The 22,730-nt window shown below is 53.6% G+C and overlaps 1 protein-coding gene across 5 annotated transcripts in view; it reads left to right on the forward strand.

The window, feature by feature from the left end:
• CPNE5 (copine 5) overlaps positions 1-22,730 on the forward strand; it is a 90,156-nt gene that overhangs the window by 49,188 nt on the left and 18,238 nt on the right. For 3 of the 5 annotated variants that reach the window (XM_072833237.1, XM_072833235.1, XM_072833236.1), the window contains 4 exons: positions 6,296-6,399; positions 11,029-11,133; positions 18,695-18,736; positions 20,759-20,834. In XM_072833237.1, coding sequence (XP_072689338.1) covers positions 6,296-6,399; positions 11,029-11,133; positions 18,695-18,736; positions 20,759-20,834 — 327 coding nt within the window. Of the gene's footprint in view, positions 1-6,295; positions 6,400-7,255; positions 7,275-7,643; positions 7,754-11,028; positions 11,134-18,694; positions 18,737-20,758; positions 20,835-22,730 lie in introns of those variants that run through there. The other 2 variants (XM_072833239.1, XM_072833238.1) reach the window with 2 other exon arrangements.

Genomic DNA, 22,730 nt, shown 5'->3' on the forward strand with positions numbered 1-22,730 from the left:
CATACATTCCACGAATGTGAGGGGAAAATGGTCAATCTGGGGTTTTCAGCATCTGAATGACCAAATCAACAGATGTACAGCTGATGAGATTGTTTGAGGAGTCAGTCATTAAGACGGCAGAAAAAACCCAGCTCCCACCCCCACATGGTCATTACAGTCAATGTGTAGCCACATGCCCCATCTCCTAGACCAACTCCTTCGCCCACCATCTGTGTTCCAATCAACCCTGGCCTATGGGGTCTTCATGGACACCCCGAAACGCCTGCACCCCAGATGCCCTGCTTCTGCAGTCTTCCCCGGGCAAGCTGGGGCTCTAGCCTTTCTGTGCCTGAAGAAGCCCTCCCAAAGGTCACAGTTCACAGAATCACTCTTGACTCTGTGCTGTGCTGCCTCCGGCTGGACTGCTGAATTTCAGAATAGTGGCTAATGATTCTTTTTCTTTTTAATCGATTTTTTTTTTCTGGACTAAAAAAGACCATGTACTAGTGCCAGGAAATTTGGAAAACCCAGCAAACTTTGAAGAGCAGACCATAGATGTCACCATGGTTACATCATCTATTTCAAAGTTCTTTTTAGGGCGTAGGGTGGGAGCAGGAGGACAAAGCAGTTAAGAACTTGGGCCCTGGATCCAGACCAGATGCCACTGCTTGCTAGCTAGGTGACTCTGGCCAAGTTACTCGACTTTTCTGTGCCTCAGTTTCTTCATTTGTAAAATGGCTTTATTCAAATTGTCTATGTTTTGTTTGTCATGGATTTTTGCATTGATTTTGATTTTTCAAGGTGTCGTATTAAAATCTTGATTTTGATGACTGAGATTTTGGGCACCTTTTAAATTTTTGCACTTCCCTTACTCTTGTTCTGATCCTGGAGCATGCCAACAAGACCCAGCTTCCCTCTGCCCCTCCTGGGTGTTGCTACCCTCTCCTGGCCCTGGGCCTGAAATCTGACCTGCAGGGCCCTCTCTGGGTCAGGGAGGGCTAGCATGCAAGCAGGCATAGGTCAGGCCACCCTGGAGTGAAAGTCTGTTTGCTGTAGTCTCCCCAGCAGCCTGATTAACAGTGGAAAGATGCAAATTGAGGCAATCCTGCTGTTTTGGAAGAACTTAATATGTTTTTTTAAAAAGATAGGGCGAAAAGGCAGAAATTGCAGGAAATTATATATTGCAGGAGTTGTTTATCTCCTCCACAGTTGATTCCAGAGATGCTTCTGGTCTGGGAACAGCATTTCATGTGCTCAGAGAGTCCCCGCCCTCCAGCTGAGCCTTCAGACAGCAGGACCTCTGACCTCAGCCAGAATTGGCTGCTTCCTTATTTCTGCTGGCCCAGTCCATCTATCGCCACTTCCCAGACTCTTCCTGGGGTTCATTCACTAACCTGCATTTAAGGGGAGTGGTCAAGGCCTTGTCCATGTAATATGATTATTCGCATAACTCAGAGCCACCTTCAAAAGCACAGTCCCCCAGAGGTGGGTGAGGGGATGGGGCAACTGTGTGATTGGCATTAAGGAGGGCATGTGATGAGATGGATGGGCACTGGGTGTTAGTTACTATGCAACTGAACCACTGAACTCTACCTCTGAAACTAATAACTATACTATATGTTAAGTAATTGAATTTAAATAAAGTAAAATTTAAAAACACCACCATCCCAGACAGCTACAGTTCCTTGTCTCAAGGCACCACCCCCTGCCCCCCACCCCCCTCCCCGCCATGGGATATGCATCCATGAGGGAAGAAGCTTGCCTTGGTCACAGCCTAGAAGTCTCACTGAAGGTCTGTTTTATCCTCATGGATTCGACAGTGGCACGATAGTACTGATTATCATAATGGGCTTTTGGTGAATGTTTCCGGGTCTAGATTGTGTTACGGAGGGCAGATCAGGTTAAGCGGCAAGATAAACTGCCAGCAACACCTCATATGTTTCCCATCACCAGGAATGAGGGGTGGCTCACTGGAGGATTTTTCCAGTTAGCTGAATTTCAGAGCCAGTCTTTTTTTTTTTTTTTCTTTAATTTTAACTAGTTTGCACGGAGGAGGCCTTTCTAAAATGGATTTCACACTTCTCTGACTTCTCAAACTGAGGCTACAGAACATAATTAAACTTATCTGGATGCTTTGGGGTCATCATTCGGAATCTCAGTTATTAAGCTCTAAAGCCAGACTGGCTTGTTCCAAATCCCAGCTTCTCCTCCTAACAGCTGTGTGGTTTCAAGGGTGTTAACCTCTCTGGGCCTCACTTTCCCTATCCTTAAAATGGGAATAATAATAGTTCCTACCTCGTGAGGTAGTTTAGGGGATTAAATGAATTAATAGCCATAACTATAGTGCTTGGCACAGATTGGGTAGATCCATGTTCCACTGCCATTTTCATAGGTAGACACCGGTTAAACTTTGGCAGTTCCATAGGGTTGAGCGCAGGAGTAGATGGCGCTCCACAGTGATTGGCTCCCGTTCTTATAGATGCTCCACGCTCCATGCACTGTGGACTGGTGTTTAACATAGGTCCATTGCTTTACTCGTCCCAACAGGTCACCGGGGGCGGGGGGGGGGGACATTATTTCTCCATTTTTCCAGAGCCAAACACCGAGGCTTAGGTGAAGTTGCTTGCCACGGGCTGCTCTGCGGATAGCTGGCAGAGATGGGGTTCCAAACAGGTGGACTTGGCTCCTGTGTACTAACCTGTGTGTTAGGTGCTATGCTGGGAAAGTGGCCCTCCCAGGGGAGCACTGAATGGTTCTGGAAGTGATGCTCTATTACGGTCTGCATTAATTTTTTCCTAATATTCCTCCTTCCCTTCCTGATCTTGTAGGGCCTTGAGGGCTTCTCCTAGGAAGCAAAATAAGAGCTTTTGCCCCTGGATTTTGTGGCATCTGTCTGGGTTGTTTCAACATATGTATGTATTTTATAGTCAAACTGGTGCAGGTTGTCGCATGTGGCCTGCCTCTGTTCATTCAGGTGACCTCCAAATGTGTGTGGTCACATCTTAAGTTATAGCCAAGCTGTATCCTGAGGAAGCTGGAGGGGCTGTGCATTCCAGGACTGTCCTCGGAGTGCCAGCCTTCCCCTCTGCTGCCCTACCCTGGTATGCTCCCCGGGGCATCAGCACTGAAGCCTGAATTGCCTGGCCTTAAAGGACATGTCATCGTCCTGTCCAGCAGAGCATTTAATGGATAAGGAAACCAAGGCTGAGAGCCCAGAACTCTGGGTGCCTTGCTGGGCTGTCCCCCCTGCTGTCCTCAGCAGAGTCTGAGAGTTTTCTGGTGCCAAGGTCTGTTGCCCCCATGGGGAGGAGCAAGGGCCAGCTTCGTGGGCCTAAGAACTGTGCAGTCCTGCAGGGCTTATGCTCACGTTAATGCCCTGCTGTCACATTTCCCCTTTGCCCTGGGCCTCACCAGTTACAGAGCCAGCATTGGGAGGAGCCCACCTAGACCAAGGCCTCCTCTTTTTTTTCTAGGCCATGGGATAGAGGTCCCCAGGGAGGCATTTAAAATGCTCCCTCTGTCCAAAATGGAACTTTCTACTACAGAGATACAGTGACTACAGGGGGCAAGTTTAGGAGGCTAGAAATCTTTCTGGGAGGCTGAGAGGGAAAGCTCTGCCTGGGTGAACTTCTATGTGACCTTGAGAATAGGACAGGATTTAAAAGCCTCAGTTTCCTTATCTGTAAAATGCGGAGAGTAGTGGAGTTACTTCATGTGGTTGTTAGGAGGATTCAGTGAAATAATATATGTAAAGAGAAGGCTTAACACAGTGACTTGCATGTAGTAAGTGCTCAATGAATCAGCCCATCTTATTCCAGACCTGATGTCCTGGAGTTCTCTGGAGGTTCTAGGATTCCTGGTGTTCCCAGGCCTTGCAAGCCCCCAGTCCAGCTCCTTCTTCTTCTCTGGTGGTCTATGAAGAGGGAGGTGATGAAAGCTGTCATTACCTGGGCTCCTCTGTGTGTGTGGCTGTGCCTCCACACTGCCCCTCCTTGGGGCCTCCCTTTAGTGGGTAATTCCTGCCCAGGTTAACCAGAGGCCAGCCCCTCCCTCCCTGCATACCCACCTCAGAGTCTGGAGTTTGAAGGAACCAGGGAAGCAGGCCTCATGAACTGGAATGCGCTCTCTCTCTCTCTCTCTGTGGGAGTGGAGTGGTGTTCCCGAAGAGACATGACTTTGAAATCAGTTCATATATGTTGAATTGCCACTCTACCAGTTACCAGCCAGTGATCTTGGGCAGGTCAGTTGCTTCCACCCCTAGATTTCTCATTTATAAAAAAGTGACAAAGGATTACTTTGAGGGCTAAAGGTAATAAGGAGCTCAGTGACTTGGCCATATATACTGTATCTAATACGTGTTTGTTGAATGAATGAATGAATGAATGGAGGGAGGGATGCTCTGTGTTTGCTATTGTCAGCTGTCCTTGAGGGAAGGCACCAAAGGGGGTAAGGGAGGAGAGGAGCAGGGACAGAGGCCACACACATTGTGTGTACAGGATGGGGCAAGTGTACTGTAATTGTTTGCACGTTCAAGGCACCTGGTATGCTCCATACACTGTTTTCAGCACTATGGTCATGTTAACTTATTTCAACCTCACAACAAGCCTATGACATAGGCTGTCACTATCCAATGTTACAGAAGGAGAAAACTGAGGCCAGAGAAGGTGAATAATTTGCTCTGGTCACATAGCTAGAAAGGGATGGAGCTGAAGCAGGCAGCCTGGCTCCAGAAACCATATTCTTGTTTGTATTTTAAGATTTTATTTACTTTTTCATGAGACACACAGAGAGAAAGGCAGAGACGTAGGCAGAAGGAGAAGCAAGCTCCCTATGGGAGCCCGATGCTGGACTTGATCCCAAGACCCGGGATCATGACCTGAGCCAAAGGCAGATGCTCAACCATTGAGCCACCCAGGTGCCCCCCAGCAATCATATTCTTAACCATTATACCATACTCATCCCCAAACCTTTGATGATGTCCTTCAAACTTGTGGACGTGGTTGCCTTTTAATCTCTGCCACCATTTTGGTCCTCACTGGGCTGTAGGACACTGATCTCAAGAGACCTTTTCCCCAGCGAGAGGAAGGGGGCAGCATGAGAGGTAGGTGACTTCCTGACAGGCGCTGGCCCTTAAGAGCAGGCCAGGCCCCAGGGACTATAAGACAAAGCTTTGAGCTCCGGCCACTTGGCAGCTGGTTTGTCAGGATGCAGATCTTTCAGGTTGAAGAGGCCACACAGGGATTGATGAAGAGGAGGATATGGGGGCATTTCTGCCCAGTGCCCTGTCAGCCACGGCAAACCCAGGTGAGGGGTCCAGAGATCCTCACCAGGGCCTGGATACCTTCTTTGTGCTCTTGGACTGAGTGTGGCATCAGCAGAGGCCATGAATTGGTCAGGGCAGTCAGATATCCAGGGCTCTTCCTGTTGAACCTGGGGGAGTGGCTCCCTGCTTTAAGCCTTAGGCTTCTCAGAGAGTTGGGTGAGCCTCTCATGGGTTAGCGGGTATGAAAGTGACACCTCATCTTATTTTTTTTTAAAGATTTATGTATTTATTTTAGAGGGGAGGGGCAGAGGAAGAGCAAATCTCAAGCCGACTGACTCCCTGCTGAGCATGGAGCCCAACACAACAAGGGGCTCTATCCCAGGACCCTGAGATCATGACCCAAGCCAAAATCAAGAGTTGGGTGCTCACCCCACTGAGCCACCCTGGCACCCCAGCGATGGCTCATCTTGACTGTCCTTTAGGGGTCACACAGTGTGCGAAGGAATGAGGTGGTGTGGACAGAGCGAGGGCTTTGAGGTTGGCAGACCAAGCTCAGAGTAGCCTTGCATGAGTGTCTTCACCTCTCTGAGCCACTGGGTAAAACAGTAACAGACTTGAGTACATCAACACTGACATGCCTACACTCTGCCTTTGGTCCTCGAAACAGCCTTGTGAGGTGTGTGCCCCATGTTACAGAGGGGAAACTGAAGCTCCAAGGGGTTGCCTCCATTGTCTGAGGTCACACAGCTAGAAAGTGGCAGAGTCAGAATTCAGACTGGAGCAGCCAGCTCCAGAATCCACCTGCTTCACCCCTGCCCCCTGCCCCTCAACGGCTCTATCAGACCTGCCCAGTGGGGTTGAGATGCAATGAAACCCTTCCCTCCACAGGTATTAGCCCAGAGCCTGGCCCTTGGTTGGTGTAGGGTGAACATAACATGCTGTCCTTTCTAACCAGCTTGGAATCCTCCTGTTTTCTTGGGGCTGTGTTTCCACAGGTTTTGGGGCACCCCCCTCCTTTTGCCTCACACCCCTGTTCTCCCTCCTTCCCACCAGGATGTAGCCACAATGCAGTTCTGCGCCAACAAGCTGGACAAGAAGGATTTCTTTGGGAAGTCCGACCCCTTCTTGGTATTCTACAGAAGCAATGAGGATGGAACGTAAGTTCTCTGATAACACGTCACCCCTTTCCGGAATCAGGGGTGGAGGGGTGTGGTGACTTACCAGGCAGTGCTGCCTGGGATTCTTTCCTGCTCCAGGTAGAAGCTGGGGGCATCACGGTAGTGCCTGACACGCGGTTGGGACCGCTGTGGGCTGGAGGGTGAGGTGGGTGGGACGGGTAGGGGCAGGTCCCAAGCCAGCAGTGCCATTCTGAGAGGCTCAGCAATGGTGGGTGCTACGAATGTTGGAGGTGAGGGGAGTGGCAAAAGCAGGGCTAGGGTGGGAACAAGGGGCTCCTCTGATAGCATCTTCCTCCTTCCCCACAGATCAATGCATATCTCCAGCCCACCCCTCCTCCGCCTGCAGCCCTCTGAACATCCCACTACCATATGTGCCCCCCACCCAACTACCACACGCCCGGCCTGGCAAATCTGGACCCTTTTACCCACCCAGCCCCACACCTTGCCATAGGCTTCATTCAAAACCGCACACGTCTTTAGAGCCCCATTTCCTCCTCTCCTCTCCCTAATCTAGAAGCCACCCACGGTATGACGGAAACACACACGACACGTCGGCAAATGTAGGTCAGCCATGCACACAGATGCACAGATTGTAGATTGAGGGTCTGGGGACCTTGGTCCACCCCACCGATTTGCCATGTGACCTGGGGCAAGCTATAATGCCCCCTCTCTGGGTCTATTTTCTCATCAGGCCAATGAACAGGTTGGATTAGGCGGTCTCCACAGTCTCCTTAGGCAGCGCAGCTCTGGGAGGCTGTGGCCACTTACGGCTGGGATTCTGCAGAACCAGGAGGCGATGGGGCCAGGGAGGTTAATTAGAGAAACACTGCTGGAGCAGGGGAACTTGGAAGCAGGTTTGGAAGGAGAGGGAGAAAATGGGTCCATGGGGGAGGAGCAGAGGAGAATAATAGGATAGAGAAAAGGCGAGTGCAAGGGAGGTGTGCCCTGAGCAGAGGCAGCCCAGAATGGGCTCCGCCAAGGTCCCCTGGATTCTAGAACTCTGGGTGTGTGTGCGGTGCGTGTGTGTGTGTGTGTGTGTGTGTGTGTGTGTTGGGGGGAAGGGCGGAGCAGGGAAGATGTGTTTCAGTTCCAGGGAAAACTGATTTTAAAAACCTGAAAGAGCAAAACAAGGGAAATTAGGTACGATCATTTGCATAACAAAAGGAGTCTTTGTCTCACTAAAGGACTCCCAGCAGGATTTCTTTAAATAATTCTTGTTGACGTTGACTTGACTGAGGGAGGGAGGAAGAAGGGCCGAGGGACGTTGCAGGCGGACGCCCACGGAAACGTCCACAGCGGTCCCCTCCAGAGAGGCGACGCCTGGTTGGGCCAGGTTTGTCTCTGAGGTGAAGGCCGGCTGGCCAGCATAGAGGGATGCGGGTTTGGGAGCAGCAGAGGGGTGTGTTGCAAAGTGTGTGCCAGTGATTGTTCTAGCAGAGCCTGTGTAGGATGGGTGGGGAGGGGGCAGGGAAGAGGGAGAGACTCGTGACTGACACCGTGAACAGGTGGGAGGTGCTGAACGCAGGCGAGCCTCGCTGGGAAGATGCGGGGAGAACGTGGGAAGGGGAGGGATGGGGGCAAAAGGACAGGGAGCAGAGCTCGCCAGGCTGGACTTGGGTGGCCACGGCAGTTGGAGCCCCCCTCCCTGTAATGGAGCTGTGGGAAACCCAGAGCATGAAAATGACAAAGGAGCTGGTCAGATGGGGGAGTCTCTTTGGGGGCAAGTTTCCCTTGAAGCATGGGCTGGATCTCTCTGGGAATGGACACCAAGGTGGCTGGAGAACCCACCCAGAGGCCCCCAAGGGGCTGGGCCAGGCTGTGGGCACAGGTCAGAGGCTGAACTGGTGGAAGCAGGGTGGTCACCCAGGGTTTGAGGAGAGAAGAGTAGAAGGTTCGGGAGACACACTCGCAGTTAGGAAGAGGTCAGGAGGAAGGTCGGTGAGGGAACCCAGGGAGTGAAAGGTCCTGGAGGGAGCGGGAAGGAAGCCTGCACAGAGCACCCACAGTGCTGCTGGCACTGCACCTACCTTATTCAGTAGCAATCACTCCTCTGGGATTAATAACAGGCTGGAGAGCAGGGCTCTGCAGGCTACCGGCCGTGCATACCTTCAGGCAAGTCTCTTAACCCAGTGGAACTTTCTGGGACTATGGAAATATTCTGTGTCTCGCCGCCCAGTACAGTCACCATTAGCTACATGTAGCTGTTGAGTGTGTGACACGGGGCTTGTGTGCCTGAGGAACTGAATTTTTAATTTAATTTAGATTGATTTAAAGAGAAATAGCCCCATGTGGCTGATGGCCACCATATTGGACTGGGCACGTATAACCTCCCCAACCTGAGTTTCTTGGTACGTGCAGTCCAGATAATCCTACCATCTCCCTCACAGGGTTGCTGTGAGGACCAAAGGAGTTACTACGTGTCACGAGAACAGGGCCTGGTGGTGTTAGCTACTGGTGTGTTTCCCCATTTTACAGCAAAGAGGAAGCTCAGAGAGAGAAAGGCACATGGCCAGGGCTGCACAACTGGTAGGAGTGGCCCTGGGACCTGAGCCCTCCCTTTCCCACCCTGCTGGTGCCTGCTCTGTCCCACACCAGGCTCCGGAGCAGATGTCAGAGTGAAGGGAGTTGAGCCAGGAGATGTCTGCAGGGACCATTTCCATGCCAGGGCCAGGCCCCCACGGCAAGGACAGCAGGGAGTTGAGAGGTCTGTGGATTTGGTGATGAGGGGCTTGGGGAAGCAGTTTCAGAACAGAGGCTGAAAGCCGAAACAGGACCATAGCAGGGCTCAGGGAGAAGCACAGAGAGAGGAAATCAGGCTAAAAGCTCAGAAGAGGGAGGCCTGGGTGGCTCAGTGGTTGAGGTCTGCCTTCGGCCCAGGTCGTGATCCCAGGGTCCTGGGATCGAGTTCTGCATCGGGCTCCCAGCAGAGAGCCTGCTTCTCCCTCTGCCTGTGTCCCTGCCTCTCTGTGTGTCTCTCACGAATAAATCAATAAAATTTAAAAAGAAAAATAAATAAATAAAAGCTCAAGACCCAGTCAAGAAAATTGGTTGGCAAGGAAGAAGAGACAGAAGTCAGAAGTCAGTGGGTCCCAAGAGATGGAGGGGCTGGGAGGGGCTGGGGCAGGTGGATGTGACTGTTCTGGGTAGGAGGTATCTGGAGCCCAGCCGGGGCCTCTGCACAGGCCATCGTCCCTCCCTTGCTGCTGCTCCTGCTCCTGATTCTCCCTCCCGAGCCCCCTCCCCAACTGGGGCAGCCACGGGGCCCCTCCTGTCCCTGTCCCCACTCCTGTCCTCGTCACCAGCTCCGGGGTGTGTGGGGAGGTCTCCCACATGTATCTCCACACTCCAGTGGGCGGGCGAGAAGGAGCAGAGAAGAGAAACGCTGAGCCGCGGTGACAGGAATGACATTTTGACTTGAAAATTGCCAGAGAAGAAATGGCACAGGCTGTGTGGGCACGGGCGGGGCCCAGGCACTTTCCGGGGTGACCTTTCCAGGCTGGGAGGTGGCTGGGGCAGATTCTGGGACATCTCAGGGGGGACAGCCTCTGCCCCCCAGCTCCGCTCTGGCTCCTGGCTGCCCTTCTGTGTGGCAGGGCTGGCCTCCAGGATGCGGCCGGCAGGCCTGGCATGGGGAGTGGGCAGGGACGCTGGATGGGAGCCCAGCGGGGAAAGCCAGCTCTACACTTCTAGTTTGCAGAGCAGGCTCAAGGATTCAGACTGGAAGAGCTGGAAGTGTCTTAGAGATTGTCGAATCCAGGGGCTCGATTTGCACTGCCTTTCATGCCAGTGAAAGCTGTGGAAACTCTCCTCTTGAGAAATACATCTATTCATTAGTTGGTTCCAAAAAAATAGTGAACACTGAGTGCCAGGCACCGGTCCGGGCACTAGATACATTACCAGTGATCAGAGAAGACAAAACTCTTGTCTTTCCAGAGCTCACATTTTAGTGACAAGCCGTGAAATAAGTAAGGAGAAACACAGACTATGTCAAATGTCAAATGATAACAGGTAAAGAGAAGCATGAAGAGGACTAGGGGACGTCAGGGTCAGGGGACCAGGGGTTCTAAATTTTGTCTCGGAGCACGTGCTTATATCAGAGGGGTAATACTTGAGTAAAGACCTGATGGAAGAGAGGAGTGAGCCATGACCATGGAAATTTGGGGAGATAGCGCTCCGGACAGGGGAACAGCAAGCATATGAAAATCACCGACCCAATTTCACCCTGATTTCAGGGGTTCACAAACCCCTAAATCCCATGCACAGATCCTTCCATGGATCTCAGATGAAGAATGACAGCAGCTAACTCCCTGAGGTTACAGGGGAGGGATTGGCTTGCTCAAGGTCACAGAGAGTGAGGGGGAGGGGGAGCAGAGTCAGTATCTCCAGACACTCCCCACCTGCTGCAGGAATTGCCTCTCAAGCATCAGCAAGAAATGGCCATCTAGTTTCCAGCTGGATACTGCTAGTGCCATGCAGCTTATGACCTCAGGAAGCTCTGGCTTCCACTATCGGGCAACTGCAGAGGTTAATCGGTTGGCCCCTCCGTTGACCTTGATTCTTCTGCCTCCCTTGGTTGGGGCCTGACATCTTCCCTCTCTTCTTCACCAGGTTCACCATCTGCCACAAGACCGAGGTCATGAAGAACACCCTAAACCCAGTCTGGCAAACCTTTTCCATTCCTGTGAGAGCGCTGTGCAATGGGGACTATGACCGGTGAGATGGGAACCTGTCCCTCCCAGATGGAGGGTGGAGGGTCAGGCTGTCCCAGGCTGGGCAGTATGTGCAGAGCCCCCTGGAGCTGTGCTGTCCCTGCCCTCACCTCTCTGGGCAGTGTCTGCCTTCACCTCCTCACAGACTTCCCTCTGCACTCTGCCCTGCTGTTGTCCCCCTGGTCTGGCAGCCCTCCACTGGTGGGGACCTCCCCAAGCTGGGGGGATGGGATCCAGGGAGCCCTGCTAGGTGTTGGGTGTCCTGGCCTGGAGCTATACAGCCTATCTCTTCACAATTTCCGGTGGAGGAGCAGGCAGGGACAGGATGGGGGGGCTCTAGATGCAGCGTGGGGGGGCCACCCCAACCCCAACTCCTAGCAGATGGACTCTGGGGAGTCAGGATCCCAAATGGGGGATGAGGGGTGGAGTACAGAGAACTTGTGAAACTTTTTTGATAGGACGCAGCCTACTCTGATTACATGTCCTCTCACACCATCATTGTTTGAGTGTAGGTTGTTGGGTGTAGATGCTGGAGACCTGGTTTCTAATCCTGACTCTGTGACTAAAAAGTACTGTCAACCTGGGCAAGTTTTGACCTGTCTGAGCCTCAGTTTCCTTATCTGTAAAGTGGGTCTTAAACATCCACCTACCTGAAAGGGCTGCTTAGAAGCTCACATGACACAGCCTACACAGAAGGCTCTGGTGTGCATAAAATACCAAACCCTGCATTGTGTCCACAAACATTTATTGACTTCCTGCCATGTGCCTGGCACCGAGCGAGATGCTGGGAAATCAGCAGGGAGCAAAACACACAGTCTTCACCCTTCGCCCAACCTCGGGGAGTTTACATTCTCGTGGGGGAGCCAGACATTAATCCGATAATCACACAAAGAAACGTATAATTACAAGTTGTGCTAAGTGCTGGGGAGTGGAGGGCATGTGAGATGGGTGCTGCAAGGTGGTATTGGTCTGTGTGAAGTTTCGTGAACCCGGCCTTGCTTCCTGGTGATCACTGTTGCCAGTGGATGAGCTAGCAGAGGGTACACAGGCAGGGCCACCCAGGCTGCCTTGAGGAAGCTGGGCCTCTGTTGGCCACTCCAAAGGGAGCACTGGGGTATCACAACGACCCCTCAGGGCATCCTGGCTGATGGCATTGGCAGGGGCTCCCTGGGACTGGGTATGTGTGGTGGGGGTGGAGTGGGAATGACAGTGCAGATGGCCTTCAGACACCCCCTGCCTCCCCCCCCGCCCCCGAAACCCTGAGGCTACCCTATTAGGCTGCGGATCTAGGAGATGAGGTGGCTCCTTTTCCTGCCTCTTGGCTGGGACTGAGCAGCCACCATGTATTCCACAGGCAGTCACCGAGCACCTACTATGTGCCCCACACGACACCTGCAGCTGTGTGGCATTCAAGGGAATGTAGTTCCATCTCTAGGGAGCCTCTCGTCTGACCCCAGGGAGCTCAGATGTGCACACATCTGCATTTTAGATAGCTAAATAATTGTGCAAAATGAGACTGAAGACAAAAATAGGCATTCTGGCCAAATGAACCCTGGCTACGTGTCTGGCCGGGTCCTGGGGCTTCTGGGGTACTGCGGTGTGGGAGGACAGTCTGGTTGGAGCAGTAGGGTGTAAAGGAGGCTTGGGGAAGGCTGGAAGGTGCTGGGGGGTATTGGTTCTTGGAAGAATGAATCTGATAGGGAGAGATGACAGGAAGGGAGGAGAAATTCAAGGTTGGGGGATGGGAGAGCCTAGCAATTCACATCTCACTGGGTGGGAGGAAAGGGGATCTTTGGCCCCACTGCTTGGAGATTATTGGAGGTCCAGCTGGCCGCCACTTACACAGGACCCTGCACCCCAGCCTTGTCAGGGACAGTGAGGAGGGCAGCCAGCCTCAAAGACCTGGGCTTACTGTTCAGGCACCAGAGGAGCTAAGGGTGCAGGTGGTGGGGAACACCTCTGTAGGCCCCCATTTCCCCCCTCTCAGGCTGAGAGCCCCAGACTGGTCGCCCTCCAGGATGGCCAGGCAGCTCAGGCCCTTCTCTACAGCTGGGAACAGATTGGCCGTGATGTGCCTGACAGTGGTGTTAATGGAGGGGGCCGGGCCCATTACGTGGGCCTGGTAAGCCAACAGGCCCGTCTGCCACTGAGTACTACTGTGACCTCAGTACCCAGCAGCCTCTTGGGAGGCACGAGTGTCCAGAGGCCCTCTCAGGGTGGGAGAGGGAGGGGTTTGTGCAGGAAAATGAAGCCACTTTTCCGCTCCCTCCGAGGTGCCTCTTGTTCACAAGAGCACATTCAGAACCCAGCAGCCATGTCTTCCAAGCCAGCCAGGCACCGGGTACCATGTTGGGTGCTATGGGCATAGTGAACCTCAGACCTAAGCCTCCCTGTTAGGGAGACAGGCAGGTCATAATATTAATAATTAATAATAATAGTAAAGGCTCCTGTAGTACTCCTGTGGTAATTTATGTACATGCACTAAGTTAATTCTCCTAACCATGAGTGGTTCCCCTGAAAAAGGCACAAATACTACCCACATTTTACAGGTAAAGAAACTGAGTGCCAATGAGGTTAAGTAGCTCACCTGGGATCTTACTGCCAGTCAGTGGTAGAACCAGGACTTGGAGCCAAGCAGGCTGGCTAGAGAATCTATTCTTGACCCTCACGCTCTGTTGCCAAAGGGTTAAGACGGGTGTGAGGGGGGTATGTTTGGAGGAGGTTTGCCCAGGGGCTCGGCGCAGGTCTGCTTTGAGCCTGGAGGTGAAGACTCAAAGGCCTTACCATCTGCCTAGATCTGGGGGTGAAAGGGATGTATAGGTCATTAGTGTTTGGAGCTGGGGTTGAGAGACAGAAATGGAAAGGTGACAGGGAGCCGGGGTGGGGGGCGGCTGTGGGACAGGCAGGCGGTGCTCTGCCAAGGGGAGAAGAGGACAGGATGCTGGCAGAGGTGAGGTGCCCAAGGCCCTGCACAGATCGGGAGCAGGAGAGAGTCGTGGGGGATGGTCAGGGAGCTATGAGGGGGTACCTGGAGAAGGCGGTTGGAGGCAGGAGCCAAGGGGGAAGAATCCAAATAGAAGTATCAGCTCCCACCATCAAGAAGATGGCCGGGAGGGTGAGAACCAGGGCAATTTACTTGGAATGATGGCAGTGGAAACCAGTTACGATTACCGAGTCTTTTGGACATGGGCCAAATTGTGTTCTACTTGGTTTAAATAATGATCTTATTTTGTGAATTTAAATTCCACAGTAGCCCTAGCAGTTGGGTACTAGTGACATGCCCATTTCACAGAGAGGGAAACAGAGGCCTGGAGCTTATGTATCTTGGCAAAGTGAGGAGAAGGTACATTTCCCTTCTATGGAAGCTGCCTTCTCCAGAAGCAAAGGTCCCCCTACCTCTGCTGTGTCTCCAGTCCAAACCCAAGCGAGCCAGCTGAGCAGAGCTGGAGTCAGAGCCAGTCCAGCCCTCCTCCATGGGGTGAAGTAGGTGACGACAAGAAATACTCCCCCTGCCTTTCCTGAAAGCCCCTCTACTGTCTCCTTGAACACTGACTGTGTAACTTGAGGATTTATCCCCCTTGAGCCAGATTCTCCTGGTTGGGCTGCTGCCACACACTCATACCTCACTGTTGAATGAGTGGATGTTAAGAGGGTAAGTTGTACTGGGTCCTTACCTGGCGAGGGGAGAGGATTCCCCAGGATGGGGGGTGTCCCATCACGGAAGCTTCACACCTCTGTGGGCCTGCTGGAGAAGCCTTCTTCTCCTTTGAACCCCCACCGCACACTGAATATGTGGAGGCCCCAGCCAGTGTATCTGACCTGGATTCGGAGTGTTTTAGCCTCGCCAGCTTACACATGCAGAAAAAGCTGAATGCAGGCAGAGGAGGCAAAGCCCCTTCGCTATGGCTGCGTGTGCACCAAGCCCCGCCATCCAGAGGTGTGTCGTAGCATGCTGCAGTGAGCCCCGGCACCCCTCTTCTTCCCTGAAGCCTCTAGACTGTTGGGCTCAGTCAGTTTAGGGCTGAGCCCTGGGGACCTGTCAGCCCAGTACCTCTTCCTGCCCTGGTGAGGCTCATTAGGAGGCCGGCCTGCAGCTCTGCTCGGAGGAGTCTATAGATAGAGCTGTCGGTGCCGAGAGGGAAGCCTGCGGTCTTTGCCAGTGTCCCTCAGTCCTGCTGGCCTGTCGACGCTCACAGAGACCCAGCTTTGTCACTGCAGCCCCAGGCACCCAGAGACCCACAGGACCCTGGCTCCCAGCCCCAGGCCTGGCCTCACGGCTGAGCAGCTGTGTAATTTGGGGAAAGCCACGTACTCCGGGCTTCCCCATGTGATTTCATGGAAGGAGGGAATCATTACTGCACAGTAACTTCACGAAGTTGTGAGGTCTCAGTCAGGCAACAGATTTTTTTTATTTAAGATTTTATTTTTTTATTCAAAGAGACACAGGCAGATGGAGAAGCAGGCTCCCAGCAAGGAGCCTGATGCGGGAGTCGATCTCAGGACCCTGGGATCACGACCTGAGCCAAAGGCAGATGCCCAACCGCTGAGCCACCCAAATGTCCCAGGCAACAGATATTTAAATAATATTTATATTACCTACTACATGCTAGGCATGCTAGAACTGTCCCAGAGCCTGCAGCCTTCTCTGGCCACCTCCCTGCCTCCCAGATTAGGAGCTCTGTGTTGTTCTGAGCCTTTAATGCCAAAGATGTTCGTATTTTGGACAGCAGAGGCCCATTTCCTTGTGCCACACCCAGCAGCCCCTCCTCTAGGGCCCTGCCCCAGAAGTCACAGTTGGTCTATTGTGAGCCTTCGTTAGGCCTGGTTGTGCCTACAGCCCACAAGTGGCACATGGGGTGACCTGGGCACCCCAGCTGGGGCTGGAGAGTGACAGAGCTGCCTATAGAGGATTTGGAGCTGTGTTTGGCCTCTGCTGCTGCCTGGCCTTGTCTCTGGGCACTGTTTCTCTCACCTCTTGCCCTGGTGCTGGAGGCTGCAGCCTCGGAGCTAATCTGAGCCCCAAACTCTAGCCTTCCCTAGAGCCTCCACTGTGGCTGGGCTGAGTTTACACAGGAATCTCACACCCAGGGGGGTTTCAACCTCAGCTGCAAGTTAAAATTCCCCAAGGAACTTTTAATAGTCCCCCCTGCCCCCAGCCCAGGCTGTACCCCTGACCAACTGATTTTGAACCTCTGGGGTAGGGCGCTGGCCTCAGAATTGCTAAATTGTGCCAGGGAATCCTGTGTGCAAACAGGGTGGAAAGCAGTGCTCTCCCCTAGAGAAGGTCAGTGGCTCTGGCCACGCATTCCAACCAGCCAGGGGACTTTCCAAAACTACCTGTGCCTGTTACCCCAACCAATTAAATCAAGCCCTCTGGCCCTGGGATTAAAAAAAAAAAAAAAAAAAAAATCTCTCCAGTGATTATTTTGGGTCTCCAAGGCTGTGGCTGTAACCAGGGTCCTCCTACAGCCTCTGAACACGTGGCTGTCACTGATCTAGTCACCTAAAGGCTGGTGTCCATGGTCTGAGAGGAAGCAATCCTTGCTGGGTCCCGGAAAGTCCCCCGCAGAGGTGCCCGGCTCTGCAAAGGACTGGGGGACCTTGGCATTGTGGGGCAGGGTCCCAGCCCCCACCCTCACCAGCTCTGTGACCTGGGCACATCACTGGCAGCCGTTCAGGCTCAGCTTCCCCATCTGAAAATGAGGGGGGCTGGAGGTTATCACTCCAGAACATGCACAGCAGAGCTGCTTGGGAACCCTTTGTTGTTTTTTTAAGATTTTATTTTTTATTCATGAGAGACACACAGAGAGAGGCAGAGACGCAGGCAGAGGGAGAAGCAGGCTCCCTGCAGGGAGCCCGATGTGGGACTCGATCCCGGGTCTCCAGGATCACGCCCTGAGCTGAAGGCGGCCACTAGACCGCTGAGCCCCCCAGGCGCCCCTTGGGAAGCCTTTAAACCAGATCCCGGGGCCCTGGCCAGAGCTGCCAAGTACAGGACTTGGAGCCCGTGTGTGTCTGAAAAGCTCCCCCGTGATCTGCCAGGCAGCCAGGCTTGGATGCCACTGAGGTCACTTCCAGCCTTGTCATTCTAGGGAGTGAAGTTGCAGAGCCCAGGTACCCAGGCACCGGTGTCCCGGATTTAAGCAAATTTCCCCCGAAAAGCTCTCCAACTGTGGCCGAAGGGCAAAGTGGAGAGGAAGAGGCCCTTTTCCAGGGGCCCACCTGCGCGGCGGGTGCCCAGTTCTGCAAAGTCGCTGTCATCCCTCCTCGAGGGTGGTCCGCGCTCGGGCCCTCCAGGTCGCGCAGCGCCCGCCCGCGGCCTCGTTCCCCTTTCCAGCTCACCAGCAGACCTTCGGGGGCCTTTGGGTCTTTCCACCCAGTTCTCTTCAGAGAGACACAGTTTTTTGGGTTTCACTAGAATTCAGAGGATTCCTTTACATGACGGGCTGCCGTGCCTGCCCCCTTTAACAGTACAGGTCACCGAAAGCCCCGGCTGGTGGTTGGTGCACGACCTACCACACGCCCCTTCTTTGGGAACAGTCGGCGCCCCGCGGCCGGCAGGTCCGCACCCCCGCCCTCCAGCCCCGGGGAGGCGCATCCGCGGGGTGACAGCGCCTCCTGCTGGGCGCGGCGCAAGCTCGAGGCCGACGCCTCGCCGACCCGGGCAGTGGGCAGCGCCCCGGGCCGACGCCGGTCGCGGGGCGCCGGGCGCCGGGCGCCGTGTGAGTGGAAGACAGGCCCAGGCAGCGGCCTGCGGAGCCCCGCTTAGGACTGGGGGCTGGACACCCCGGCTGCCCACGCTCCGGCCGCTCCCCGGGACCCTGGCAGCGCCCCCTTCCCTGGGCATCCCTGGAGGACCACCTTCACCAAGGGTTAACCCGCAGCCCTCCACCTCCCTCCTCCCTCCCACCTCTGGTCTGCTAGCCTGTTGCCATGGAAACGAGCTAAAAATAAAATGGGCTCCCAAAGCCCAGCCCCATGCACAGGAGTCAAAACAAACTAATTAAAGCAGCCAGGCTAAAATGTGAAGATAATTACACCCTCACTCAGGAGCCAGTCGTGGCAATGGAAAAGCTCAGCAGGCTGTCCTTGACGCAGGGGCCCTGAGCCCCTCCCTGCCGTGTGAGACTCAGCACTCAGGCTCCCACCTGCACCAAGTCTTGTTACCCCTCGGGGGGAGACCCCCTCCTGCTTAGGCCTGAGATCCCGAGAGTGCCACACTCCCACTGCGATGCCCCCACCCTTGATAAAGTCACCATGTGGCCTCATCCTGGGACCTGTGCCCCATCTGGGGTGCCAAGGAGAAGGTGGGGTGAACTGAAGCTAGAGGCCGTTTCTCCACATCCTGCCTGAAACTTGGTGGGGGGCCTCTGTCCCAAGACCTTTGCCAAAAGGTCTCAAGATAGTTCCTTTGTCTCTTGGGCTCCCGCGCCTCCACTGAGGGCCCTGGAGCCTGGTGGGTGTCCCTGTGTGCCCTTCTGGCCCAGGAGCACAGGAGGGGCCTTGTCTTCAGGCTACATCGGTCTGGGTCAAGCCTGTCCCACCACAGGCCCTTTGCCTTGCAGGACCATCAAGGTGGAAGTGTACGACTGGGATCGGGATGGCAGGTAAGCAGGCAGAAGGACAAAAGGTGAGCAGGAATGAGGACAGCCCCTTAGGGTGATTGGGCCCTGCCCTCACATGGGGAGAACTACTATGCCTGTGGTAGCTCTGGGGGCGCTGGGGCCTGGGTTCTCCGGTGGGAGGTCCGCTGCCCCTGCCCGGCTCTGCTGAGGCACCAGAGGATCTCTGTCCTGCGTGACATGGTGCCAGGGGCCTAAGAGGTCTCTTTTCCTCAAATAGCTGCCTAGCAGCCAGCCAGTGCCTAAAGTTCGCCGCATTTGGGAGAATAAGGATTTTTCTGAAATGTGCCTATTCTAATGCAAAGATACTAGTGATCCCCTGAGCATCCGTGTTTTCTGTGTGAGGCCAAGCATCGTGGGGTGACCAAGGTGCAGAAGACAAGCTCAGCCCTCAGAGACTCCTCTTTGTCTAGTGGAGGGCCCTTGGCATATTAAAGGAAGCGTTTGCAGGGAGCAGGCCCTGAGAGTGGGCATGGGAAGGGTACACTTTGATGCACCCTAATGGTCTCTGGAGCCATGAGGCAGTTTCTGAGTAGGGCCAAGCCTGGCCAGGAGGAGGGCACATCCTACCTGGGTTTTGGGAGGCCAGTACCCTCCCTGTGTGCGAATGTAAGCGCCCCCCAAGGAGCAGTGTCACTGGGAATTCATAGATGAGGACAAGAACGGGCCTCTCATGAGTGGCCTCTCATGGCCCCTCTAGTCCAGAAACCTCACTGGCTCCCACTTGCCTGTTGAACCAAACCTAATGTGTCATTCTGACTTCTGTGACTCCACTACTAGAGGTGTCGTGAGGGGGCTTTAAGCCCCATCATCTCCATCCGTACCTCTCCAGTCTGTGATGTGGATAGGGGGTCCTGTAAAGGGCTGTGCAGATATAACTCTAAGTTAGGCCCTGGCCATTCCTGGTTGCTCACCTTCCTGTGAGTCATTCCGAGACAGGACTCCAGGGCCACAGCATCTCTGTGAACTTGCTTTGTTAACCACATAACAGGCAAGTCAGCTACATGTTTATCTTACCCTGGAGGTCCCCCATACTTCTTCTTCACCAGGGAAAACTGGGGACAGCCACCAGGTGTCATAGGGTCCTGCCATCAAGGAGCTCATAGTCTGAGTGCCAAGAGCTATAAATGTGTAGTGAAAATACAGAGCGGGTACAAGGCAGGGCCAGGCCCCAGGGACTTCTCCCGGGCATCACTCTCCAGCACCTCTGGGGGGTACTCCAGGCTCCCTCTGTCAGGGCGGGGACAGTGAAAGACAGCCAGCCGCAGAGGAGACAGGAGTTGTCCTGCACCTGCTTTTTGCTGCACTTAACACACACATACAACACACTTGTGGGGGCCAGAGTGCCAGAAGGCGTGGCCACTGCAGAAAACACCTCCAGCTGCCTCGATGGACATGACGCAAATTGTCTTTTCAAAAACTGTTATTGGAAAAATGGCAAATACACAGAAAAAGAGAAGACTTTAATGAATGCTTTTAAGCCTATCATCTGAATTTAACAAGTGTTACATGTTGCCACATTTCCTTTAGCTGTGTTTTGCTGATGTAGTTTAAATTACAGACATCAAGGCATTTTTTACCTCTAAATATCTCATTGAGAATGTCTAAAAAATAAGGACATTTTCCTACAGAACCACGAATGCCATTATTACACCTGACACATTGAACAATAAATAATTCTTGAATACCACCTAATATTCATCTCATATTTAAATTTCTCCAGTTGTCCCCAGAATACCTTGCACAGCTGGCTTGTTCCAACAAGAATCCAAGTAGAAGTGGTCCCCTTCTCCGGGGCCCTGCTCTTGGCTAGGTGACCACTGGGTCTCCTGCTCCGTGGTGACACTGACTCTTGCCAGGGACCCAGGCTCTCTGCTGGCATGCACCCCTGCAGCAGAGGTCCTGGGCAGGATGGGGAGCCAGAAGAAGGGATGTGAGAGGCGGGCAGTTGGCTAGAAGCAGTGTGCAGCCTGGGCCACGCCGTCTCACAGTAGCCTTCTCTTGCAGCCACGACTTCATTGGCGAGTTCACCACCAGCTACCGGGAGCTGGCCCGCGGGCAGAGCCAGTTCAACATCTATGAGGTGAGGTGGATACCCCAAGTCTGGGGTTTGCTCTCCTTATACGTACCTCCCAGCCATTGAGGACTGCAGTGTGCCATGAGCTGGGCGGGGGTTTTTGCATGTTCTCCTGTGAGGTGGGAGTTACTGTCCCAGTCTAGAGCTAAGAAGCCTGAGTCTCAGAGGAGTTCAGGAATTTGCCCAAAGACATGTGGTTCTGTAGGTTGCAGAACCAAGAGGCAAACAATATTGAGTTATAGTGACCCCACAAAAAGCAGTTCTGACAGGATGGCGGAGGAGGGGTGCTGATGGGGCAGACTGTGGGGGACATTATCAGAAGGCTGCGAGGTCTGACACCCAAGGTCCTGAGTTGGAAATGGCCCTCTGCCTTCAATCAGAACCGTTTCAGGGCCTGCTGAGTATCTTACTGTTTCTGGAAGGAGAGTCAGAGGAACAGAGGTCAGGACAGCTCCATCTGGATGTGGAGAACCTGGACAGGGCCCCCAGTCCTTCTGGAGATAATAGTGTTTGCCCTCAAAGGACAGTTCCTGCTGCTGAGCCTTTGCTCGTGTGTGCTCACCGTCCTGGGGTGCCCTCCCAGCTTGAGTCCCAGCTCCCCTATTGGCGTTCCCAACCACTCTGGCCTCGTGCTTTCTCCCTCACATCAGCTTCATGGACAGCATGTCATGCTGGACCCACTGAAGTGCAGAAACTTCTAGCCCTAATAACTTCTTGGGTTCATACTCTGACTCTAACCACGTCCCAGCCTTGTGACGTGGGCTAAGTCCCTGAACCATTCTGTGCCAGGCACGCTGAGCATTAAAGAAGTCACTAGAACAGTGCCTGCCCCTTGTGAGCGTTCCATCAAGGCTGTCTTCTAGCGTCATCTGTTGCGCGCCTGTGTGCCAGGAGATTTAGATTTCACGGCAGCCCTGGAAATGGGCTCCCTCCTCACAGGAGCAGCCACTCAGCTAGTAACGTTGAAGAGCAGGCTTTGGCTCCCATCACCGAGTCTGAACCACTCCACACTTGCACTCCTTCACTCTGTGTCTCTGTTCTTTTTTTTTTAGATTTATTTATTTTTAATTTTTAAAGATTTTATTTATTCATGAGAGACACACAGGGAGAGAGAGGCAGAGACACAGGCAGAGGGAGAAGCAGGCTCCATGCAGGGAGCCCAGTGCAGGACTCGATCCCAGGACCTCGGGATCACGGCCTGAGCCGAAGGCAGACGGCCAACCACTGAGCCAGCCAGGCGTCTCTGTTCTGAGTGGGCAGCTCTTGTGTTCCATTTAGACAGAAGCTCCGTAAGGGCAGGCTAGGCGACAGCCCTTCCCGTGGCCTCCCTTCACGTCGGCCTGTGCAGCGCCAGGCACCCAGTAGGTGCTTGTGATCCGAGCACATACTGAATTCAGTTGAACGAGGCCACTGTGAAGATAGAGCGTGGGTGAATTTCTTTGAAAGGGCTCTGATCCTCGCAGTTAATTACTTTGTTTTCTGCATCGGCAAAGGGGAGGGCTCTCTTTGTTCCCCCACCCAGGCAGAGAGAAGCAGGATCCATCCTTTTCTGGCTTCCTCTAAAGAGGTTTTTTAGAGCAGGGAATGGAAGGGATTATGTCTCTCAGAGTTTAGCTTTTAAGTGTGCTTGACAGGCTCAGAAGAGGCCATGATCTCTCAAGCTAAAAGCAGAAAAGGCTGGATTGATTCGTTTTCTCCATTGGAAATATCATCAGTTAGAAAAGGAATTACACTCCGGCAGTCCCAGGGGTGCAGGCCTTGCACTGTGGGCCGTGTCCCCGGAAGGCCTCTCTAAAGGTCCAAACTGCCTGAGGAGAGAACAGGCTTCTGCAGGAAAGACTCATCGTGGGCGCTGGCCTCAGCCTGAGTGTCTGGCTCACATGTCCAGCTACTGCCTGGTCA

This window comes from Canis lupus, chromosome 7, assembly GCF_048164855.1.
Source record: "Canis lupus baileyi chromosome 7, mCanLup2.hap1, whole genome shotgun sequence".
Lineage (NCBI taxonomy): Eukaryota > Metazoa > Chordata > Mammalia > Carnivora > Canidae > Canis > Canis lupus.